The 20,808-nt window shown below is 35.5% G+C and overlaps 2 protein-coding genes across 5 annotated transcripts in view; one reads left to right on the top strand and one right to left on the bottom strand.

Moving 5' to 3' along the window:
• LOC149785120 (uncharacterized) overlaps positions 1-20,808 on the top strand; it is a 279,057-nt gene that overhangs the window by 205,044 nt on the left and 53,205 nt on the right. For both annotated transcript variants that reach the window (XM_089978887.1, XM_089978886.1), the window contains exons 39-43: positions 3,265-3,473; positions 5,525-5,684; positions 6,780-6,949; positions 9,438-9,600; positions 15,194-15,501. In XM_089978887.1, coding sequence (XP_089835013.1) covers positions 3,265-3,473; positions 5,525-5,684; positions 6,780-6,949; positions 9,438-9,600; positions 15,194-15,501 — 1,010 coding nt within the window. The remainder of the gene's footprint in view (positions 1-3,264; positions 3,474-5,524; positions 5,685-6,779; positions 6,950-9,437; positions 9,601-15,193; positions 15,502-20,808) is intronic.
• LOC149785122 (uncharacterized) lies at positions 17,267-20,636 on the bottom strand. 3 transcript variants are annotated; one of them, XM_089978889.1, is made up of 3 exons: positions 20,372-20,636; positions 19,592-19,683; positions 17,267-17,465 (listed from the first exon to the last, which is right to left on the bottom strand). In XM_089978889.1, the coding sequence occupies exons 1-2, from the start codon at positions 20,559-20,561 to the stop codon at positions 19,631-19,633; spliced, it is 243 nt and encodes an 80-aa protein (XP_089835015.1). In that variant the 5' UTR covers positions 20,562-20,636; the 3' UTR covers positions 17,267-17,465; positions 19,592-19,630. The 3 variants fall into 3 exon arrangements, with proteins under 3 accessions (XP_089835015.1, XP_089835016.1, XP_089835014.1); XM_089978890.1 differs by lacking the exon at positions 19,592-19,683 and adding an exon at positions 19,849-19,903 and having other exon boundaries at positions 20,372-20,492; XM_089978888.1 differs by lacking the exon at positions 19,592-19,683.

The following is a 20,808-nucleotide window of genomic DNA, read 5'->3' as shown; positions in this document are numbered from 1 at the left end:
CTTTTATAGGAGACATGAAAATCAAAGACATAATGTAATAATTGGGAGTTCTCTGCAAAAATCAAGAGATATTATGAAATCAGGAGGTAGGCATGGAGTGACCCCATAATTCTGGATTTTTTTTTCTTCTCCTGGCATGAGAGTTGACAGGTATGGTGTAAGGTTGCTTACATCAAAGCAAACTACAACTCAGCTTTTACGGTATTAGCATAATTTTTGAAGGATTATTTCTGAAACTTCATTATTGTATTGGGAGATATCATTAAAGTTTAGTGCAGTGGTGCCCATGATTCAACTCCAATGGATGTACTTCATTCAATGGAATGTACTTCATTCAGCGCATGTTCAAACCTACAATGTACATGTGGTGGTGCCATTATGTAAATAAGTTCAGTAGCCTAAATGCGAGTGTTGAGTCAAAACGTATTGTTGTTCATTGTGTTGTCATATTGGGATCAAATTTTAATTGAGTTAGGTATTTACATTTTCAAGGCAAAATAAAAAACGTAATTACTGGTGCACTCATATAAAATGTCCTATGCAATAATGCATAAACAAACAATAATTGAGTCAAAAGGGAGAGGTAATGTTACAGCAACTCACGATTGCTCAGTTCTTGTCATTGTTTGATCAAATTATACACAAATATAAATTAGGCAGAAACAATAAGAAAACAAAAAATTTAAAAAAATTACTTTTCAAACAAGTTTATACCATTTCTTTTTAATAATTATACATGCCAAGCCTGATATAAGTATACGTGTACTTTTTGTTACTATAAATTTGCCTAAGTAAATGCATTTAGAACTTACCGCATGCATCTTGTGATGTCTCGAAGTTGTGGGTCAGCTTATACGCAGGTCATGCACTTTTTAGTACTTATACCTGTTCAGTTTGTGCGAATACATACAGTAAATGTCTTATTTTACCAAGATTTTGGGTATTTCACCAAATCTGAGTGATATTTCACTGAAATTTCAGAGATTTTGCCAAAAGTTTTTAAAATTTCACTGAGATTTTTTGCACACAAAAAAAACTACAAACAGTACATTATTGATATAAAAAATGGACATTTATTCATCTTATTTTCAGTTTCTCTCTTACATTCTAACTTTTTTCACTTATGCTTATCTTTTCCATTTCTAATTGTTCTAATTTTATTGTTCACTTTTGGCACTAGAATTTTCTTCCACAATTTTTCTTGATTGTTTTCCTGTTATTAATTCATCAAAAATCTGGCCTAAAAATAAAGAAGACAATTCCTTACGAAGTTCAACACTGAAACACTTTATTGATACACACTTAATTGTGTGCCAGTTAAGACACTTGATGCTGAATAAGTAATTGCAATTGGTGAATTTTTGCCTAATGTAAATTACTTTGCAGAATACAAATGGTATCATGTATGCATTCATCTAGTATTTTCAAATTATTGCACTATCCCTAGCTCACCTTCACAGATACCTATAACCAATGGCAGAACAGGTGTAAGCCTCAGTCAGTGGCCTACTGTAGGTCAGCGGTTCTCATCATGTATGTATCTGGCCATATATGTAAAATTTATTATGTGCTGAATATTGCATTAAACACTAATTGATTGTTTGGGTGTTTTTTGCTTCAACCAATAAGAAATGTTTTCTTCTAAATATATTAAAAGTTTCAGAAGAATGGTTGCTCAAGTGTAAAATGGCTTGTATTAATGTAGACTTTTATGTAGATATAATATGCACCAGTACTTGTTAAATTAATTTTGCCTTGATTCACACAGGGTCAGTTATTAAAAAATGTGCTGATTACTTGTAGTCCAGTTTTATTTTGTATGATCATTGAATTTAGCGAAAAAATGTCGGATTACTTTGAAATTTGAATTGGGGGAAATTTCATATTTGGTACATTAGTGTTAGTACATTTTTGTTTAAGTGTTACTTCAGTGACATAATTACAACAGTTATAATAACAATTTGTAGGCAATCATTCTGAGTAAGGTCTCTACTAAAAAATAAAATTCTGAACCAACATTTTAACGATTTGTTTTTAAACTTTTTAAATTTGTATATAAAGAATTAATTTATGAACAGCAAAGTATTTACCCTCACCATGAAAGGAAATTATTGCTGGGGATATCAAATATGATATATGTTTAATCACATCAAATCCACATCACAACCTATACTTTCAGTTTTACTTGCCTTGCAAAACACTGTACCTGATAAACCTTCAAATGTATTTCAAATGAACTGAAATGTTCTATTTAATTTTAAGGCTTTGCATCAGTGAGTTTTTGAAAACAAATGAGGGAGGTAGAAAATAGTGTGGAACCTGCCAAGAAGTGATCTTTAAAAAAAAGAGCAAAATTATAGATTGAAAAGAAATAAAGTGAACAATATTCAGTATTTTAATTTCCTTTAGGCTTATTATGAAATGATTCCTTATATTCTTTACAAGAATGACACAGCTATCAGCAACCTTCGAATTCTCATATGTATGCTAGACACCATCATAAATGATGCAGTGTACTATGTATTTTAAATGGCAACTGAATCTTCAGCCAATTCATTTCAGCCTTTCCAAATTTGTTCAAAAACTTTGCTAAATATTTCCAGTACATCATCAATCACAGGGGACCCAAGTGGCTGAGTGGTCTAAAGCACTCACCATTATGCATCACTGCCATCTCACCTCTGTCTGTGTGGGTTTGAGTCTCAAATTCGGCCAGTATGGGTACGTGAGAAAGCATGGCGGTAGCTTCTGATGGGTCGGTGGTTCTTTCTGGGGTTTTCATGGGTTTTTCCTCCACCATTTATACTGGCTGCCATGTATAGCCTATCTTGTGCTGAAAAATGGCATTAAATCCTATAACAACAACAACATCAATCACAGTAATAACAAACTCTTCCCAAAACATTTAAATCTGAAATAGGCTGTATACTGTCTGTTACAGTACCCTTGACTCCTTTTTACCAGCTCGATAAAATATTGAAAGAAATAATATTTTCATTTATCTTTAAGATCCTTCATTAACCCTAGACATTTGTAGACTGCAATTTAATGGACATGCACCAAACAGTAAGATAATTTTAGAGTGAATCTATGTGTGTGTGTTTGTAGGGTCAGTTCAGTTATCTTTTGTTGGCTTATTTTCATTAGAAATATTTGCATTCCATGAACAGTATTGCAGTAATAGAGAGCTTTTTTTAGGTGCAGTCAATGGTACACATAACTGTACCATGTATATAATCATTCTTTGACATCTTTTTTTCTCAGATAGTTATAGTGGAACAACAGGTGGGTGGGTGGCAGGAATTGTTGACCAGAACCAGTATTTCCAGGTCAATATGGAAGCCCCGTATAAATACACAAAAGTTCACATCCAAGGTAGAGAGGATACCAATGAATGGGTCACCTCTTTCAGAGTATTCTACAGTATCGATGAAACCAACTTCGCCCTCTATGTCAATGGCACTGGAGAATCGGTATGGATTGTCATAAGTTAGTGACTTTTATACATATGATACTCTCCTGATCATAAAAAGACTTCCTGATTCAGACACTAATATTTTAAATAAGTGAGAAAACTGACTCCCTCTCAGAATCAACAAATATTTGTTTTTATTATGCATTGCATAGTGAGATATTGAAATATATCTAGGGGAGAAAAATTTTACCACCACAATGGCAATATCACTTTCACTGCCACAGTGGTGATATCACTTTTATCATCACAGTAATGATATCACTTTTGGAATGACTTTTTTTAGTATATTTAGGAAGTATATCTGCCTTTATGTGTTTTATTCAGACCAATATTTCCATATTTAAGCCCATTTCCTCTTTTTATGCTCCTTTTGTCTCTCTCCCTCCCTTCACTGATCTCCCTCCCTTCACTGATCTCCCTCCCTCAACATCAGGATGACTATTACTAAAGATCTTAAGTGGCCGAGTGGTCTAAAGCGCTCTTCATTACGGATCACTGCCATCTCACCTCTGTCTGCGTAGGTTCAAGTCTCGGATTCGGCCAATGTGGGTATGTGAGAAAGCTTGCCAGTAGCTTCTCGAGGGTTGGTGGTTCTTTCTGTGGTTTTCCCGGGTTCTTCCTCCACCATTAATACTGGCCGCCATGTATAGCCTATCGTGTGCTGAAAAATGACGTTAAACCCTACAACAACAACAACAACAACTAAAGATCTTAAAAAGTGTTGACTATAGACCCTCTAGTGTACATTTACGTAGTCAGTGAGGTGCCATGAAGAAATGCTTAAAACTTAACTCCAGGCAGCAGACAGTAGACCTCGCCTATTAACTTTTTTATAATTAGTTTTCTACAAGAATCATGGAAATTGTCAGGTACTGAATTTACATGACCTATTGCTGTTTCACCCTTAGCTTCTTGTATACCTGTATACTCAATGATAAGCAGTACACATTTTTTGGAGAAATAAAACCCTCATGATTAAATATTGCATTACAGTCAGGTTTGAAAATGATTGGTAAATCAGGTATAGATTAGTGCTGATTATAAATTGAAATTAAGTGACAGTTGAAAATAGGATACAGTGTCTGTTACCTAGCCAGGCTGTAAACTTGTGACAATGCAGTGTATCCACTTCACTCGTGAAATATTTCTATACATCTACTCAAAAGACAATTTATTACAGGCATTTTCTTTAATTTCCAGAAAGGAAGAAACAAATTTTTCTTAAGGCAGTTCGAAAAGTGTCATAAATATTGACTTTCATTGATTGCCCTGATTAAGTAAAAACACATTCAGATCAGATTAAAAACAAAATAAAATTAAAATATTCATGGAACATAAATGGTCATCTTTTTACACTGCAGTTTATTTCTAGTTAGTCATCAATGTACACAGTTTTCTAGGCAAAAGGGTTAGGGAAGCTTACTGATCTGATATATAATGAAAAATGTTAACCAGTCTAAAACCTTAAGCCTGTTAGCATTTTATTAGACAGTAAGGGACCATCCATTTAGTACATATGCAAAAATATGGCAAAGCTTTACCCCTGCCCACATACACATACCTTCCCTTTTACACACACCCCCACCTGCATACATACGCTTGACGCACCCCCCTCCCGAATTCTATAGAACAGCCTATATTTAATCCACGCAGAAACAATTAAGGATTAATAATATTAGCGTGTTTAATAAAACAGATAGTCCACCAACATTGAATGTCTGGCTGCATCAAAGAAATAAGCTGTGTAACTGTGGCTCATTTGAAGGCCAATGTAGACAAATTATTTGAGATTTCCCCCCCCCACCATAATTTCCTATTCATACGTACATTATCAGTTGCCGCCCTCCTACACAAGCATATGCATTTGGGTTACCCCCCCTCCATGCATACGTACTAAATGGATGGCCCCTAAGTGTTTGGAATCATAAATTGTAACTGTTGAAAGATAAGTGGGATGCAATGAAGTTTGTTGTTAAGTAGAAAAAGAAATATAGTTTGATAATCCTAACATTTCGTTATGAAATGTACATTTTTCTTATAAACTTTTAGATCTTTCTGGCTAACACTGACAGCATTTCTGTGGTAACAGTTGACCTTGACCCACCAGTTCTAGCTCAATACATTCGCATCAACCCCTGGACATGGTATGGATCCAACATTTCATTGAGACTGGAGTTCTCTGGATGTACTCAAGCTAAACAGTTGTTCTGTAAGTACCTTTGTTCTTAATTAAGATTTTCCTTTAGGTCTTTCTTATTGTCTGTGCATTGATTACCATGCTAAACTACATGTACAATTAATAGAAAATAGGTTTACCAATGTAAATAGTGTAGTTTGAACAAATATCCACCATTTTCATTGATAAAATTTATGACACTTGATGATTTGTGTGGTAGACCAATTTTTTTTTCTATAAAAAAAAAAGGTATTAATTGGTCCTTTGAGCATGTGGGAAAATTACATTATGATGCTATAAAGATTTCTCATGCTACATTGAACATTCATTAATTGCTCCTCTGTAATTTGGCATCATCTACAGACTGTCCAAAATACAGTACTCCCTCACTATAATGTATCTCAGTATAAGGCAGTCCCTTTTATATTGCAGGTATAGTTATGGATTCCACTTCATTATTTAATTGTATCAATATTTATACAATACCTCAATATAAGGGAGTTATGATAATGGATTCTATTTAATTATTTAATAATAATTTTATGTGTAAAATACCTCAATATAAGATAATCCCTTTTATAAGGCATATATAGTTGTGAATTCCATTTAATTATTTAATAGCATTATTATGTGTAAATTACCTCATTATAAGGTATTTCTTTTTATAAACAGGTATAATCATGGTTCCCATTTCATTATTTAAAATTAATAGTATGTATAATATACCTTAATATAAAGGCAAACTCACCAACTCACCAATAAGGTGGTCCACAGTTATGACTTGCATGATTCAGGGAATACTGTGCGTGTGTATATATATATGTCCAGTTTAGAGAAGTTTCACTGTCCTAAAAGACTGCTGCTATGAGAGATCACCTTTCTTTAGAGACCAGATTTGAAATGTAAATATTTATTGATTATATATCATTATGACCTGTCATGAGTGACCACCTGTCCTGAGAGACCATAGTTTTTGGGTAGAAGGGGTGGTCTTTCAAGACTGTTCACTGTATTCCTAAGGATTTAAAATTAACAAGGGGGTCACTTTAAAGAAATTTAGTAAGCTGGACCAAATGAAATCATCAAGGTAGGGACAATCTGTTAAATACAATAACTGGCTATTCACAGATGACACTAGCTGTGTGAGATGTTACACAACATATTACTGTGAGGGGGATGGGTCAATGAAACCCTGTGGCCGATGTGACCCTCCCCAGGAGAACAGTACCTGTGGACGCAGTCCCACAGAACACTCATTTGGTGCAGCCTCCAAGTGTTCACCATGTCCAGAGGGATGGGTAAGTACAATGCTCAGTAAAACTTCCAAGTGCTTTTTCTCTTCATGCAGGGTGGTGAATAACCTCCCTGTGTTGCAATGAGCAAATTGCTCAGCTGAGTATATACCTGGATTATTCGGTTATACTGGCCCCATGTATATTTCCCTTGTCAAAAAAAGTCTGTTTAATAAACCACATGAAGTGTATACATCCTCAAGACAACAGCACATTTGAATGCTATCCAACAGAACATTTTTTTAGAGCAGTTGTAGTGTGCAGCTAAACCTGTAACTTGTGGTCATCAATGGGAAAAGGACAAAATGGCCTTTGTACATAGGTGACCAATGTATGCAAGTTCACCTTTTTTGAAGAAATACCATGCACCAGATACCATTTTCTGTTTATGTTTTTGTTTATTATTATTATTATTGTTGTTGTTGTTGTTGTTTTTGTCATGATCAAAAGATTTTGTTGTTGTGCACTTATATTCAAGAAAGTCATAAAACACTTGTATATCTTGTTCTTTATCAAGCTTGTGTTCCACACACTATTACTGTACACTCTTCAATCCATCCTGTAAATTAAATCACCACTGACTAAAAACAAAATCAGAGACCTTTGTTTTGTGCACTATCACAAAACGCTAAAGTTCACTACTTATTGACAGCTTACTTATGACTGCAACAGGAGACTAACTTTTATTTGGCCAACCTCTGTGATTATGCTTCAGAACAGTTGTTCATACTTCAAACATTATCTGGATTAACCACTGGCTTAACTCAGAGATGAAAAGACAGTCAGCCGATGTGATAGACTTATGATAAATAGAGAATGATTCACTTGACATGCCTTTATTTATACAATGCCTTCCTCATGAAGCAAAAGTTTAATTTGCATACACTGAGTGGTCACTGCACTGACCACCTAAAGCAGTGAGAAACTAATATTTGGTAAGAAAACTCCTGGCTACTGACCACCAAAAGCAGGTGACCATTGTATACATGACATTTATATAGAAAACTTGCCAAAATTAAAATGCTCATTGAGACAAAGTGATTGATGTATAAAGGTGACCATACAAACAGATTTGATTATTTGCACCTTTCTTGACGATTGGGTGAGTACAGTGCTTACAGAGTGAATAGGCTGTTTGTAGGCTGAACCCCAGAGCATCATAATAGCTGCCTGAGTGAGAACTTCTTGAGTTATTTACATGCTGTCTACATTTTCTGTATCAATTTTGTCCCATGCAAACTATGTAATTTAATGAAAAATAAAATTTTAAACACTTATCAATGTTTTGTGACACTCATTTCCACCAACAAGTACATATAATCCACATGAATCAATGTTTATATTGACATATTTATAATAAAAAAATATATCTCAATATATGTGTTTAAAATGTATATTAGATTACTTTTCTCACCACTATTTTGCACACCAATGTGTCCACTATTTTATTGCAGATTTGGTAATTTTTTATGATATTGCCTGAAGCATGTAAAAAGAAAGCTATCTCCCTTCCATTTTCTTCTAAAATAAATGTTGGCCCTGAAACTGCTGTAAAGTCATCCACATTTACTGGTCTCATGTGTTCTGACCAGATTTGATTGTCTCGTGTTTCATCCTCGGATTCAGATTAACCTGAAATGTCAGGTGTCAACACAGGACTTATACTAATGTCCAATCCTTCATCTTGAATCTTAATAAAATCAATATCATCACTTTCAAATCCTTCAAAACTTCCATCAGAATCGTCATCGGAATACATGAATGTTGACATTTTGTTTTACTGTCACCACTGACCTCGTTTTCAATAGAATTTCCCACTTATATGCTGTAAAACTACCAATAGAATACGTTCATCATTTTATGTATGGACTATTTTCATTGGCTAAATATTATAAAAGAGAACGGATGTTTGTAATTTCATCCAGTACAAAGCTTTAATATAAAATGTGTATATGTGTATCTGGGGTTTCCCAACCCTTGGCCGGAAACACATGTATGAGCCAGCCAGGACTGAGAGAGTATTATTAGCAGCTTGTAAATGCATCTCTGGGGTTACAAGGCTATTTTTATGGTTGCATATATGCGTTAGCAGAAGGTAAAGAGTTAAGAGTTGCTTCATTAAGGGCACAACAGCAGTGGCCAGCTTGGGACCTAACTTCAAACTCTTTTGGATGCAATTCAGTCTACTGAGTGCTACCACTGGGACACTATCACACAAAGAAAATTTCCACAGTATTTCTTCCATGATGAACACAGAAGGCCTACGTAATCAAATTTTCAAAAGGTAGAAATGTACTTATTAACACATAAAGATGACTTTAGTAAATATTTGACAAAATTTGGGGTGTGGGGCTGGGTAATTATCATCCACCAAGGGTTTATCATTGAATAAATACAGTATAGTTTACGCTGATTAGATTGATATGTCATTATAATGGTGATTTACGTTGTTCTGGTTTATTTGAACATGATGGAGATTTGCATTGTTTTTCAGCGATGTAAGAATGGCAATGCTAGCATATGTGAAGATAACCACTACATAACATGTAATGACACCTACTGCCCTGGTAGTTGCCTCCCTTGTGAGTCAGGGTATGCCTGTAGAGATGGGAAAAGGTACATGTGTGGTACTGGAACATACTCTACTGGGAATGAAGGTATATAGGAGCAACCTTTTTACTCATCATTCATCTGTATTTAAAAAAACACTGAAATATTGCACCTTATTTCTATCAGACTGCTTGACAGTTGAAAGCAGACCATTTATATAGTATACTTGGACAAATTTTCTTGGTCAAGGAGAAAACCTTTACCCATAATGCATTATGATAGAGAATTATTATCTGTAATTCTGGTCTCTGATTTATTGTTAAACCTGCCATAGCAGAAGCTTGATATAGGAAGAAATCACTGTAAACTTGGTATGATATAAAGGAAACTACTAATCCGAGCCTGATTGTCTTTTACAAGAGTCTACAAAATCATGAGTAAAAACCTTAAACCTGAACTCATGGAAAAATTACAGAAATTTTGTTAGCAGCTAAAACTTACTATCACTTTTGACTTGCATACTTTCCAGTCACATGACCCGTGTGTCATCTCATGGGATCATTTAGGGTATGGAAGGTTACATGAAATACGCTTTAATAGAGAATTACTATTTGAATTTTATGGTCTCTTATTTTATGTTGAGCCTGAGCCCTGGCAGAAGCTTGATATCACTATGGCATCCTTGTTATGTCCTTCAACACCCTACATTAAATTTTTTTAACTTAGGCTCAGTGTTTTTACTAACTTAAAGGCATACTCAACAAAGGAGTCTTTTGTTATTCTATTTGTTCATTTATTTTATCTGTTGATTTGCTGATTTCATAGCAAACAGTTTCATTCATTGTTTGATGGACTGATTTATGTATGTCAATCATTTGAATGTTATGAAAATCCTCAAAAATCTTAAACTAACTTTCAGCTTTTCAAGGCCTAGAAAAACAAAAGAATTTTCAGAAATCCTCAGATGGCAAGAATGACTGATGGAATTAATAATGGCTATTCTAAAGTTATGACTGTGGAATTCTAGCTGATGAAATATTTCCTGACATACTTTAAAAAATGAACGAATAATTTCTGCTCCTGAATCATTTTATCTCTTTCACATCATGCAGTGCATATAGGAAGCCAGTAGTTAATTAGTTTACCTTCATGTTAACCTTCATGTGTCAAAGGAAAATTTAAATACATTTCCTTGCAGATACCATTATTAGCTGCAAATCGTTGTCTTCCATATACTAGTTTCTAGATGGTACATAGAATGTAAGGCTTTAAAGACATTGGTTGTTTAGATAAAATAGAAAATTCTTTATTGAGACTAACAAATTTTTCATCTATTTTAATGTTGTTTCAGTATCTGTACCTGCTGTTATTTGCATGGTTAACAATTTTCCAGGAGGAAAATACTGATCAACTGACAAAAATGTTGTCTTCCCATTGGGGTGAACCAGAAGCTTCTACAACACTAGATGACCACTGCAGGAGCACCCCATACATATTGGGCTTGTGTGCTGGTGGTTTTCATTATTTTTGTTGCTGCCATGTTGTAATTTTCAACATCGCTTATGTAAAGAAGCTGCCACTTCATGAATCATCAAGCAAATTATTAATTGTCTTGTGTACTATATTCTTCTTAAACATTAGTATTATACCCTGATCAACTTTTATCACTGTTTATTTAAGCTCTCTTGAGAGTGTTTTGTATATTTGTTCTCTACAAGCAGTTATGTATTGGCATTTCAATGTCCTTTTTACCCCTTTTCAGGGTATTAGTTTTTTCAATTTGGTTGTATTTTTATTTGAAAAATAATTTCAATACAGCAAAGGGTTCCTATCCTTGCAATCTGCAGTCTGCCTGACAATCGTTTTAACCCTCTTTACCTGCATCATGAATTGTGACAATTTTATACTTAGCAGCACCACAGCTTCACTTCATTTATTGTGCTCAGCTATTGAACACAGGCTCTTGTTACATTTTAGCATTGGATAGCTTTCCTTAAATTACTCTGTATTATTACCAATTTTAAGCTACTGGTCTCTTTTGCTGATTTGGTAGTGATGGTATTTGCTTTACTTGTTTTATCACTTTTTCTGTACTGAAGCCTTTTGCTAATAAATTATATTATCTTAGACTTTGTTTATGCTCTATCTGGTTTATACATACCTATGAAGAATTTTTTTCTCTGTATAACAAGTCTTTTCAGCATCTTTATTTCAAGAACAATGACTGGGACAGCAAGCTGTGGGCAGGTGTGGCTCCAGGAAATCCCCCCGTGATACCCCCACTTGTTTGTCCTGCACACACAGTAAGAAGGCAGATCTTTGTCTATTTTGCAGCATTTAGTCTGACAAGACATGGAATCCTTTGGTGAGTGGACAGAACCTAGCAAGTGAGGAAGAAGGTATTTTCATCTTCATCAGAGTTTTCTGGGTTCTCTTTTTCTGAGTCCTTCAGGTCTCAAAGGAGGACTGCCCAAATCTCCAGATACTTTTAGGGCTGGTGGGAAAGGGCAGAGAACAAGTCAGCCCCCCTCATGTAGGAGAGCAGCACCCTCTACTGACCCACAGCATGATAAAGGCTGATTATGTGTTGCACCCCCTCAAAAGGGGGAGCAGCACCCTTTCAGTCCCAAAAGCCCATTGTCAGTGATGTGATTGAGCCCCCTGACAAGAGGAATGCATAGATTGAAGTCTGTCAGATCTGGGGATTAACTTATCCTATAGCTGGAAGTTGAATCCTTGCCTGGTGACTGGGCATCTGGTCCTGAACAGAGGGTACTGGATACAGGATAATGGGCACCAAACGGGTCTTTGGAGCCTCTATGGTACAGAAATAGGGATTGGGCCAAGTCTTCTACCTCTCCAGACTAATATTTCATCGAGCAGTGGAATGGAAACCAGCTTATAGATGCTAGATTAGGGATGGGGATCAGGTCAGCATCTCCTCCTTTCCTTTTTATTTCACTAAATCTCTATGGGATATTAGGAAGTATTAGGCCCTTTTCCATTGCGCAGCCTCCTGGCTGTGGATGTACATCATCTTATTTGGTTGGGTCTAAAAGGGTGGACCTATAAACAGTCCATTAACTGTGCAGTAGGAGCTACCAGTTCAAGTTTCTCTTCCCCCCTAAGTCTCCCCCAAAACAGAGATGCATTGGGTCATATTCTGCCTCCCAGGAGAGAGTGCAGTACAAAGATTTCCTTTCTGTCCTAGTTGAAGCCAACAAGTTTGACAAAGAGTATGCCAATGTGGCACCCCTCCATTTGTGTCCTGCACCCTTTTTCATCCTTTGGTTAATGAGGCAGATGAGGAGGAATCCTCGTCATTTGTTAATGTAGTAAAAGATGTTTACCATAACATGTTCCAAACCTTCAGGTTCTTATGACTCCAAAATTCTTTGCAGTTTGGAAAAAAACTTTCTGGGGCAAACTCTCAACCAGATCTCTTCCTTGCTAAGTTATGATCAAGGAACTCTCAGAGGTTTTGAAAGGACCAAGCTTTTGCTTAAACATAGGGTGTGGTCTGTACCCCACCCCAACACTGCAACCCTTAGTAGTTGCTTCTAGCTACAAGGTTCCAACCCCTGCCTGCTCTCTAAACCTCACACTTTTGATACTGAAGTGCCTCAAGTGGCTAGTTCTTCAGGGACCTGGTCTCACTTTCCAATGAAACAACTGGAATCCTTATAACAAAAGGTCAGGTCTCTAGAAACCATAGCCTTGCATGATGTCCTCTTTTCAGAAACCTCATTCACCCAGCTGCAGGAGGAATCACTGTTGTCAATGGCTCTCCACTTTTTGTTGGCTCAGACTTCTATACATACATTGTTTTTGTCCTTGGTTTTATCAGTGGAATTTTTCTACCTCCACAAGGATGTTGCTCTGGATACTTCTAAGATTTTATCAGACCACATTAAGAACCTAATGAGAGCTGCCCTTCTCATCCTGGAGACTGGAGACTGAGACTCTTTGGAGGGTGCCTCCCCTATGTGGTTACATAGGATCCAAGAGACCATCAACACCAATCCCTTGCATCCACTTCTGGCTCCTTGAAACCAGCCAGTAAGCAAAATTATCCTGACTGTCCTCAGTGCCCATTGGCAAAATTCTTTAAAGCCACTCAGCTCCAGTCAAACTGAAACCCCCAGTTCATAGCTTCTCCTCAGCAGGTGGACCCTAGAAGAGCATCCCACAAAGGTCCAGGGAAGAAGTTCACAGACTGATCCCCCTTTCCTAAGGACAAGGGTGGACAGCCCTAGGGACTAGCTTCCTCTCCTGCAGACCATATTTTTTCTTTTGGTTCCCATTGGCACAAGGCTAAACCTGTTTCACAGATTTAATAAGGCATAACAGTTGATGGTTGGGTCCTTAGAGATGGATACCAGCTTCAGTTTGAAGATCACCTTCCTCTAGTACAGTCCTCCATTTGCTTCCACCAGTTAAATCTGGTGACTACTTAAAGGAAGAGGTTTATTCTCATTTTCAGAAGGAAGCAGTAGAGAGGGTGTTAAAACCCAATCTCAAGCCTTCTACTCTGTATTTACCTGCTTCTCAAGAAGTCTCATCTAATTATTGACCTTTTCTCCCTAAACAGATTTCTGCCTGAAGAAACAATGTTTGAAACTTGACAAAAATTCCTGCAAACTGGAGATGTTACTGGTCATATCCGTAACCTACTGGTCCTGCATTTCATCATATAAGAAGACAAAATATAACCAATGACTCAACACCAAATTGAGGTTGATATAATTATCAGCCGTTAATGCATGTTATTTATATAATGCAAAATGGAACATAAAGAAAAACACCAAGTATGATATTTATTTTATTAAATTCAGCATAACATGGCCACTGTTAGGCCACTCCATCAAAATAATGAAGAGTGCCAGTATGCATGCCCATTATGTGTGGGGTTTTCCTGCAGGGGTGATCCATTGTTCTAGAAGTGTCTGGTTCATCCTAATGGGAGAATTATATTTTCATGATTTGATCAGGTATTTCCTCCTGGAAAATGTTTGGTTATGCAGTAGCAACAGGTAACTATTACAACATGAAAATTAGTTTCTCCCCACCCCCACAAAAAAAACACTACATTTTGTGAAAATTTTGTAATTTGAAGATGCACTTGTGATTGAAATGTGTAAAAATAATAATAATAATAATAATAATGATAATAATAATAATAATAATAATAATAATAATAATAATAATAATGACTTTATTTAAAGAGGGTAACACAGTTAGCTGAAGAACTAATTTGCCTTGAGGCCCTCACCTGGTGGCTTTAATTATTGCCACATTTATTCATTTACTAAGATACCACTTCATGGTTATAAAGATATGAGAGATGTGACTTTATATACTGACACGTTGTCTGTTATTATAAATACAAGACTCAGTTTGGTCCTTCTTATGATATGTGAAGATATACTGTGTATTATACTTGACAATATGTTGATCCTACCTCTGCCCTTCCATTAACACCTGAGTACAGTAAACCTATTTTCGAAAATTGTAGTGTCTCTTTAAGGTCCAAAGTGCATATTGTTATGTAAAAAAAATTTTTGTTCATTTTTACTATAAAAGTATTGGAGATTTATTGCTAAAATTATGTAGGAATCACATTCAAAAGGTGTTTAGCACTCAGCAACTATCTTCTAACTATATGTGTATATTATCATAGTAACGAATTATTTCTTACAGAGTTTTGCTTAACCTGTCCACCGGGCACCTACCAGGATGAGACTGGGCAGAGCAGTTGTAAGAATTGTCCTGCCGGATATTATTCCTCTGAGAAGAAAGATCGTTGTGAACCCTGCGCAGATGATACTTATTCCATTGGTGGGACAGCTTGTATCGACTGTGTCAGTGTATTAGACTGTCCATGCATGGCTGGGAACAAGTGTTTTCCTGGGACAGTTTGTTATAACACAGGAAGTGGTGGGCATGGATGTGGTGACTGTCCCAGTGGATACATAGGAAATGGTGTTAATTGTGTGGATATAGATGAGGTAAGATTTTGTTGCCGTATTATGCAGTAGAGCTAGACACAATTGATGGGACATTTTGTTATATAACACAGAGTAGAATGATGCAGACATGATAGCTGCCATGTTTGGAAGATGATATAAGCTGTATAGATATTGATTATGCAGAATTTGATGAAAATGATACTAAATATAGTTAAAGTGGGATTTTTAAAGTTAATTGATAAGATTTTAAAGCAGAGTGCAGGGCTCAAACTAAGCTCTAAAACTTGGCAGAGCTGACATTTTAATTGAAGACAAATATTTTGCAATTCATTTGTCTAACCTCATCATATGATAAACTTGTCAGCACCATCAGATGGGACATTTTGTTATAAAACACAGAGTAGAATGATACAAATGTAATGACAGTGCCAGTTTTTGGAAATCATTCAGGAAGCTGATATAAGCTTTATGGATATTGATGATGCAGAATTTGATATCAAATGTGCAGGATATTAAATATAGTTGAAGTGGGATTTTGAAAGTTAATTGATAAGATTTTGAATCAAAGTGCAGGGCTCAAACTAAGGTCTGAAAATTGGCAGAGCTGACATTATTTTAATTGAAGACAAATATTTTGCAATTCATTTGGCTAACCTCATCATATGATAAACTTGTCAGCACCATCAGATGGGACATTTTGTTATAAAACACAGAGTAGAATGATACAAATGTAATGACAGTGCCAGTTTTTGGAAATCATTCAGGAAGCTGATATAAGCTTTATGGATATTGATGATGCAGAATTTGATATCAAATGTGCAGGATACTAAATATAGTTGAAGTGGGATTTTAAAAGTTAATTGATAAGATTTTGAATCAAAGTGCAGGGCTCAAACTAAGGTCTGAAAATTGGCAAAGCTGACATCATTTTCATCAAATAGTGTGCAATTCATTTGTCTGACTTTCCCGGCTGTAGATTTTCCATCATATTCCATGAAAAACGATGGAAAATGCTGGAAAATTCTAGCATGGAAAATGCTGGAGTATTTGGACTAATATTCCAGCCCATGTCCAGGGTAGGCTGGAAAACCCTGGACAATTCTAGCATGGAAAATGCTGGAAAATTCTAGCATGGAAAATGCTGGAGTATTTGGACTAATATTCCAGCCCATGTCCAGGGTAGGCTGGGAAACACTGGAAAGTTCTAGCATGGAAAATGCTGGAAAATTCTAGCATGGAAAATGCTGGAGTATTTGGACTAATATTCCAGCCTATGTCCAGGGTAGGCTGGAAAACCCTGGACAATTCTAGCATGAAAAATGATGGAAAACCCTGGACAATTCTAGCATGGAAAATGTTGGAGCATTTGAAATAATATTCCAGCCTTATCCAGGGTAGGCTGGAAAACCCTGGACAACACTAAAATTTAGCTGAAAATTGTTGAAATATTTTATGAAAATGAGATTGATGCAACTTTAATTGATGATAATTTCAAGAAGAACATGATCCAAATTACCCCAACCAACTCCTTGTATGGACTGAGGTGTTTAGTAACTTTTGAACAAGGAAACAAAAATTAAAAACTATACTTGTCACTGGTAGCTTAATAGGTTGTGCACTAGTATTCAGTAGATAACATGGCTTAAGTTGTCATAAATGTCGCTACACTTCTACTGGTGTGTCATAAAATCCAGATTACTGGCTCCTTACATCATCCAAGTTTCTAAAAATATGTTCTCTTACTCTAGTTATACATTGAATTTATTCGGAAGCAATCTTAACAACAAAATAACAGAAATTCACATTAATTTCTATCTCAATTTTAATTTAAAAATTTAAAATATTTTTTCCAAGTGTTGTTTCATAGTTCATTCACCACATTTCTTATTTTTCTGCTGTCACCACTGGAGTCTGTTGAAGTGATGGTACTCTTGATGGTTTAACCAAATCACAAAGCTTCTGCCTCACCATCACTTCCCCAATGTTATACTTCTTGATGATTTCTGAAATACAAATCATTGTATATTAATAAATAGAATCAAGCCAGATTTCAATCCCATATATATATATATATATATATATATATATATATATATATATGTATATATATATATATATATATATTTATAGAAGGAGGGGGGGGGAGTGAGAATGAGAGAGAGAGTTATGCCTGAAACATTTCATGCAATTACAGTACTTTTACAATCCCCGAGGTTGGTAATTGTAATGAGGCACTTGGCTTGATGACTAACTAAATAGGCTTAAAAACCTGTGGTTTCCATCACAAATTAAACTGGCTACCTAACTGCTCATGTGGCCTAAGTCTAAGTAGTTAGAGCGCCTGCTGCGTGTGAGAGGTCACAGGTTTGAACTCTTAACAGAGTCATGCCAAAGACTTATAAAAAAAATGGTACTATTAGCTGCCTCGCTTGGTTCTCGGCATTAACCCTTTACCTCATGCTTGCGTCTTTTGACGCCTCTACTCCTTTTGACGCCTGCTGTAAACATCAGCCATTTTAAGCCGGTTTTCATAGCGCCATCTTCGGGGAAAACCCCCTATTAGATACTACATTCATTTCGGTGAATGACAATTACATCAGATCATGTGGTCACTGTTTATGCCCTGGTTGATATCTGCTATTTAAAGTAACTGGGTCATAATCTCCACTCTCCAAAATAGGGGTCGCAGATTTCATTCAGTACTTAAGAAGGTTTCACGATTAGAATCACAACTACGAAAGATTCACTAACTTAGGTAAAGGCTCTGATATTGATGTAGGCAGCAATTAGTTTTTATAAATTATCAAATTCAGATGACTTAGTGATGTAGATGCAGATGAAATTGTAAATTTCAAGTACGAGAAATGGCAGCTACGATTGGTCACACGGCCTCACTGACATGACGGTGAGTGAGTCCTCTCAAGATTTTGAAGCACATAAAAAAAATTCAGTGAAAAATAATTACTTAGCTATAACAATCAGACTTTAATATTACATTTTTCCACACCTAATAGATGTGTACCAAAAATGTAAAATGGTTACAATTGCTGTTAAACATAACATACACTACATTGCTTAACAGTTAACAGGCAGGCCTGTGCGTATGGAGTCGAATAGGTAACAGGTGCTCTATTTATTGCATGCTGCACTTTGTAATATAAGGTAAATGGTTAAGAGGTTAGTGTTAGGACTGGTCAACCTGGTGTCAAGATAATGTGACTGGGTAGGAGACATTATGCTACATGTCTGTGGCATGATATCCCAGTGCTAGACATCACTATAAATTGCCACACTGCAGACATCGTTACAGCGATGTGACTAAATATTTGTTAAAGCTACGTTACTAAACATCTGAATCATGCACACACAAACTGGCTACCATATACATGCAGTTGTGATTATACCAATTTAAACTGAAAGTATATTTAAATTGTCCATTTGAATATTGCCTGTCTACACTATAATGTGTGTTTTCTTTTTTACTTTCTCTGTTGATTATATTTATTATCCCTAGATTATCTGATAACCAGAAATGTTTGATTGTAAGGTGACCCTGGGATGGTTCCCCGACCCATTGGTCAACCTATTACGGGGTTAATAAAAAAAAAAAAAAAAAAAAAAATATTTAAATTGTCCATTTGAATATTGCCTGTCTACACTATAATGTTTCAAGTAGTAGTTGTGTATATGTTTAGATTTCACAATAATGATCCAGCCTTACTTCATACAAAAAATTTGTTACAATTTGGCATATATTTTGTCATAGGTTAACAAAGTTTAAAACGCATGGTTAATAATTTAAAATATACCATAAATTATTTGAATTCTGGACTGGTCTTGGAGAGGTGGCCTTGTGTGTACTTATTATTGGCTCTTGCCCCAGTTAGCGTCTTGCCAATATATTCACCAGAACTGTACAGCATTCTGAATATTTATTTAGCAGCTTGGTTAAAATCCTAAATTTTGCATATTTCTGCCTCATGCTGGGTGCAAAAAAAAATTTTATCCAAATTTTCACCATGATGATTCATATGCACTAAGTTTCTGATATATTTACTTATCTACATACACAACTCCAGGTTACAGCTAATGTTCTAGACATTTGAATTTGAAACAAATGTAGTATTACCTCTCACTTGCTTGATTCAGATTAAAAGATCGAAGAATTTCAATGAAGCTGTTGCCATAAAGTTTGCATAACTGTGCATTGCAACTTTATTTCTGAAATTAAAGAACACAAACTAAACAAGTATTTTTGGTAAGGAAAATTGATAATCATTTGCAACAGTTTACAGCTGTACATTCTTATTAATTATGCAATAAGTTACTATTAAATATTACTGAAATAGCTGTATATAAATTGGATATACAAAAACAAGCCATAACCTGAATCGAAGATTAATTGGAAAAGAGATCTACTGGTATATTTCCGAGTCACAGTCTGAAATTAATTAAAACAAATATAACTTATTGGTACAAATAGTACAATGTCTGGAAAATAATAACGTAAAGGTAAAAGATACAAATACCAGTCAGATCATTAATAATATCATGGGTGAATAAAATTTAAAGTGAAATTTACAATTTGGAAATATATATTCACAAGGCCGGCATGTACCAACTTTTAGAAAGACAGCCATGAGATGACAGGTCATTGTGCATTAGGGATAAGTAAAAAATATTGCCAATTATGTAAACAAAGCTTAAAACATAACACATACCTTTCAGTACCCTTACAGGTTTGATGTTTAATTTATGTCTTCAAACAGCATTAAAAAAAGAAATTGTTCCATTGGATATATTTCATAATAGCTTTCCGTAAATTTACGTCATGCGAAGTCTTTCGCAGCTAAGGTACTTCGCGGCCGTGCAAATAATTTTGCTACATTTGGACTGAGAAATGACTTACCTGCAATTTTCGCAATAGTACACTCATGATATCCCTTGAATCCACGACAAACTGCCATCACTTTCTCTCCCGTGTGATATTCCTTCATTTCTTTTCGTGGCGAGTGAAAATCAGCCATACAGATTATGCCTCCCTGAATGTGACGATCATTCACCCATACAACCAGGGATATTTTGGGTTCAGTGGTCATCTTAAAATCCTGGGATATTTTATATTGTACAATTTCAATGACACTCTAATTGAAAATTGCACCCAAATTCTAGACTGGTTATCCAAAATCTTTTATGGTGCCAAATTTAGAATCAAAATTTACAGAAACGGTTTTTTTTTCTCCTTTTTTCTTCTTCTTCTTTTTGCAGAATATTTTGTTCTAACGCATGAAATCGAAATATGCTGGCTTTTTCAATGTAGTAATTGGTTAAAAAAAAAATAAGTTC

The sequence above is a fragment of the Sinohyriopsis cumingii genome, chromosome 13, assembly GCF_028554795.1.
Source record: "Sinohyriopsis cumingii isolate HCF-2022 chromosome 13, ASM2855479v2, whole genome shotgun sequence".
NCBI classification, from domain to species: Eukaryota; Metazoa; Mollusca; class Bivalvia; order Unionida; family Unionidae; genus Sinohyriopsis; species Sinohyriopsis cumingii.
The sequence above is the reverse complement of the archived record's forward strand: the minus strand, read 5'-3'. Positions and strand labels throughout refer to the sequence as shown.

Bases quoted from the DNA above. Each gene is read 5' to 3' on its own strand.
- LOC149785122 (XM_089978888.1), bottom strand. From the start codon at position 20,561: ATGACCACTGAACCCAAAATATCCCTGGTTGTATGGGTGAATGATCGT. The intron at 17,466-20,371 runs GTAAGTCATTTC...TTTGTATTTCAG, and splicing joins TACTATTGCGAAAATTGCAG to AAATCATCAAGAAGTATAAC.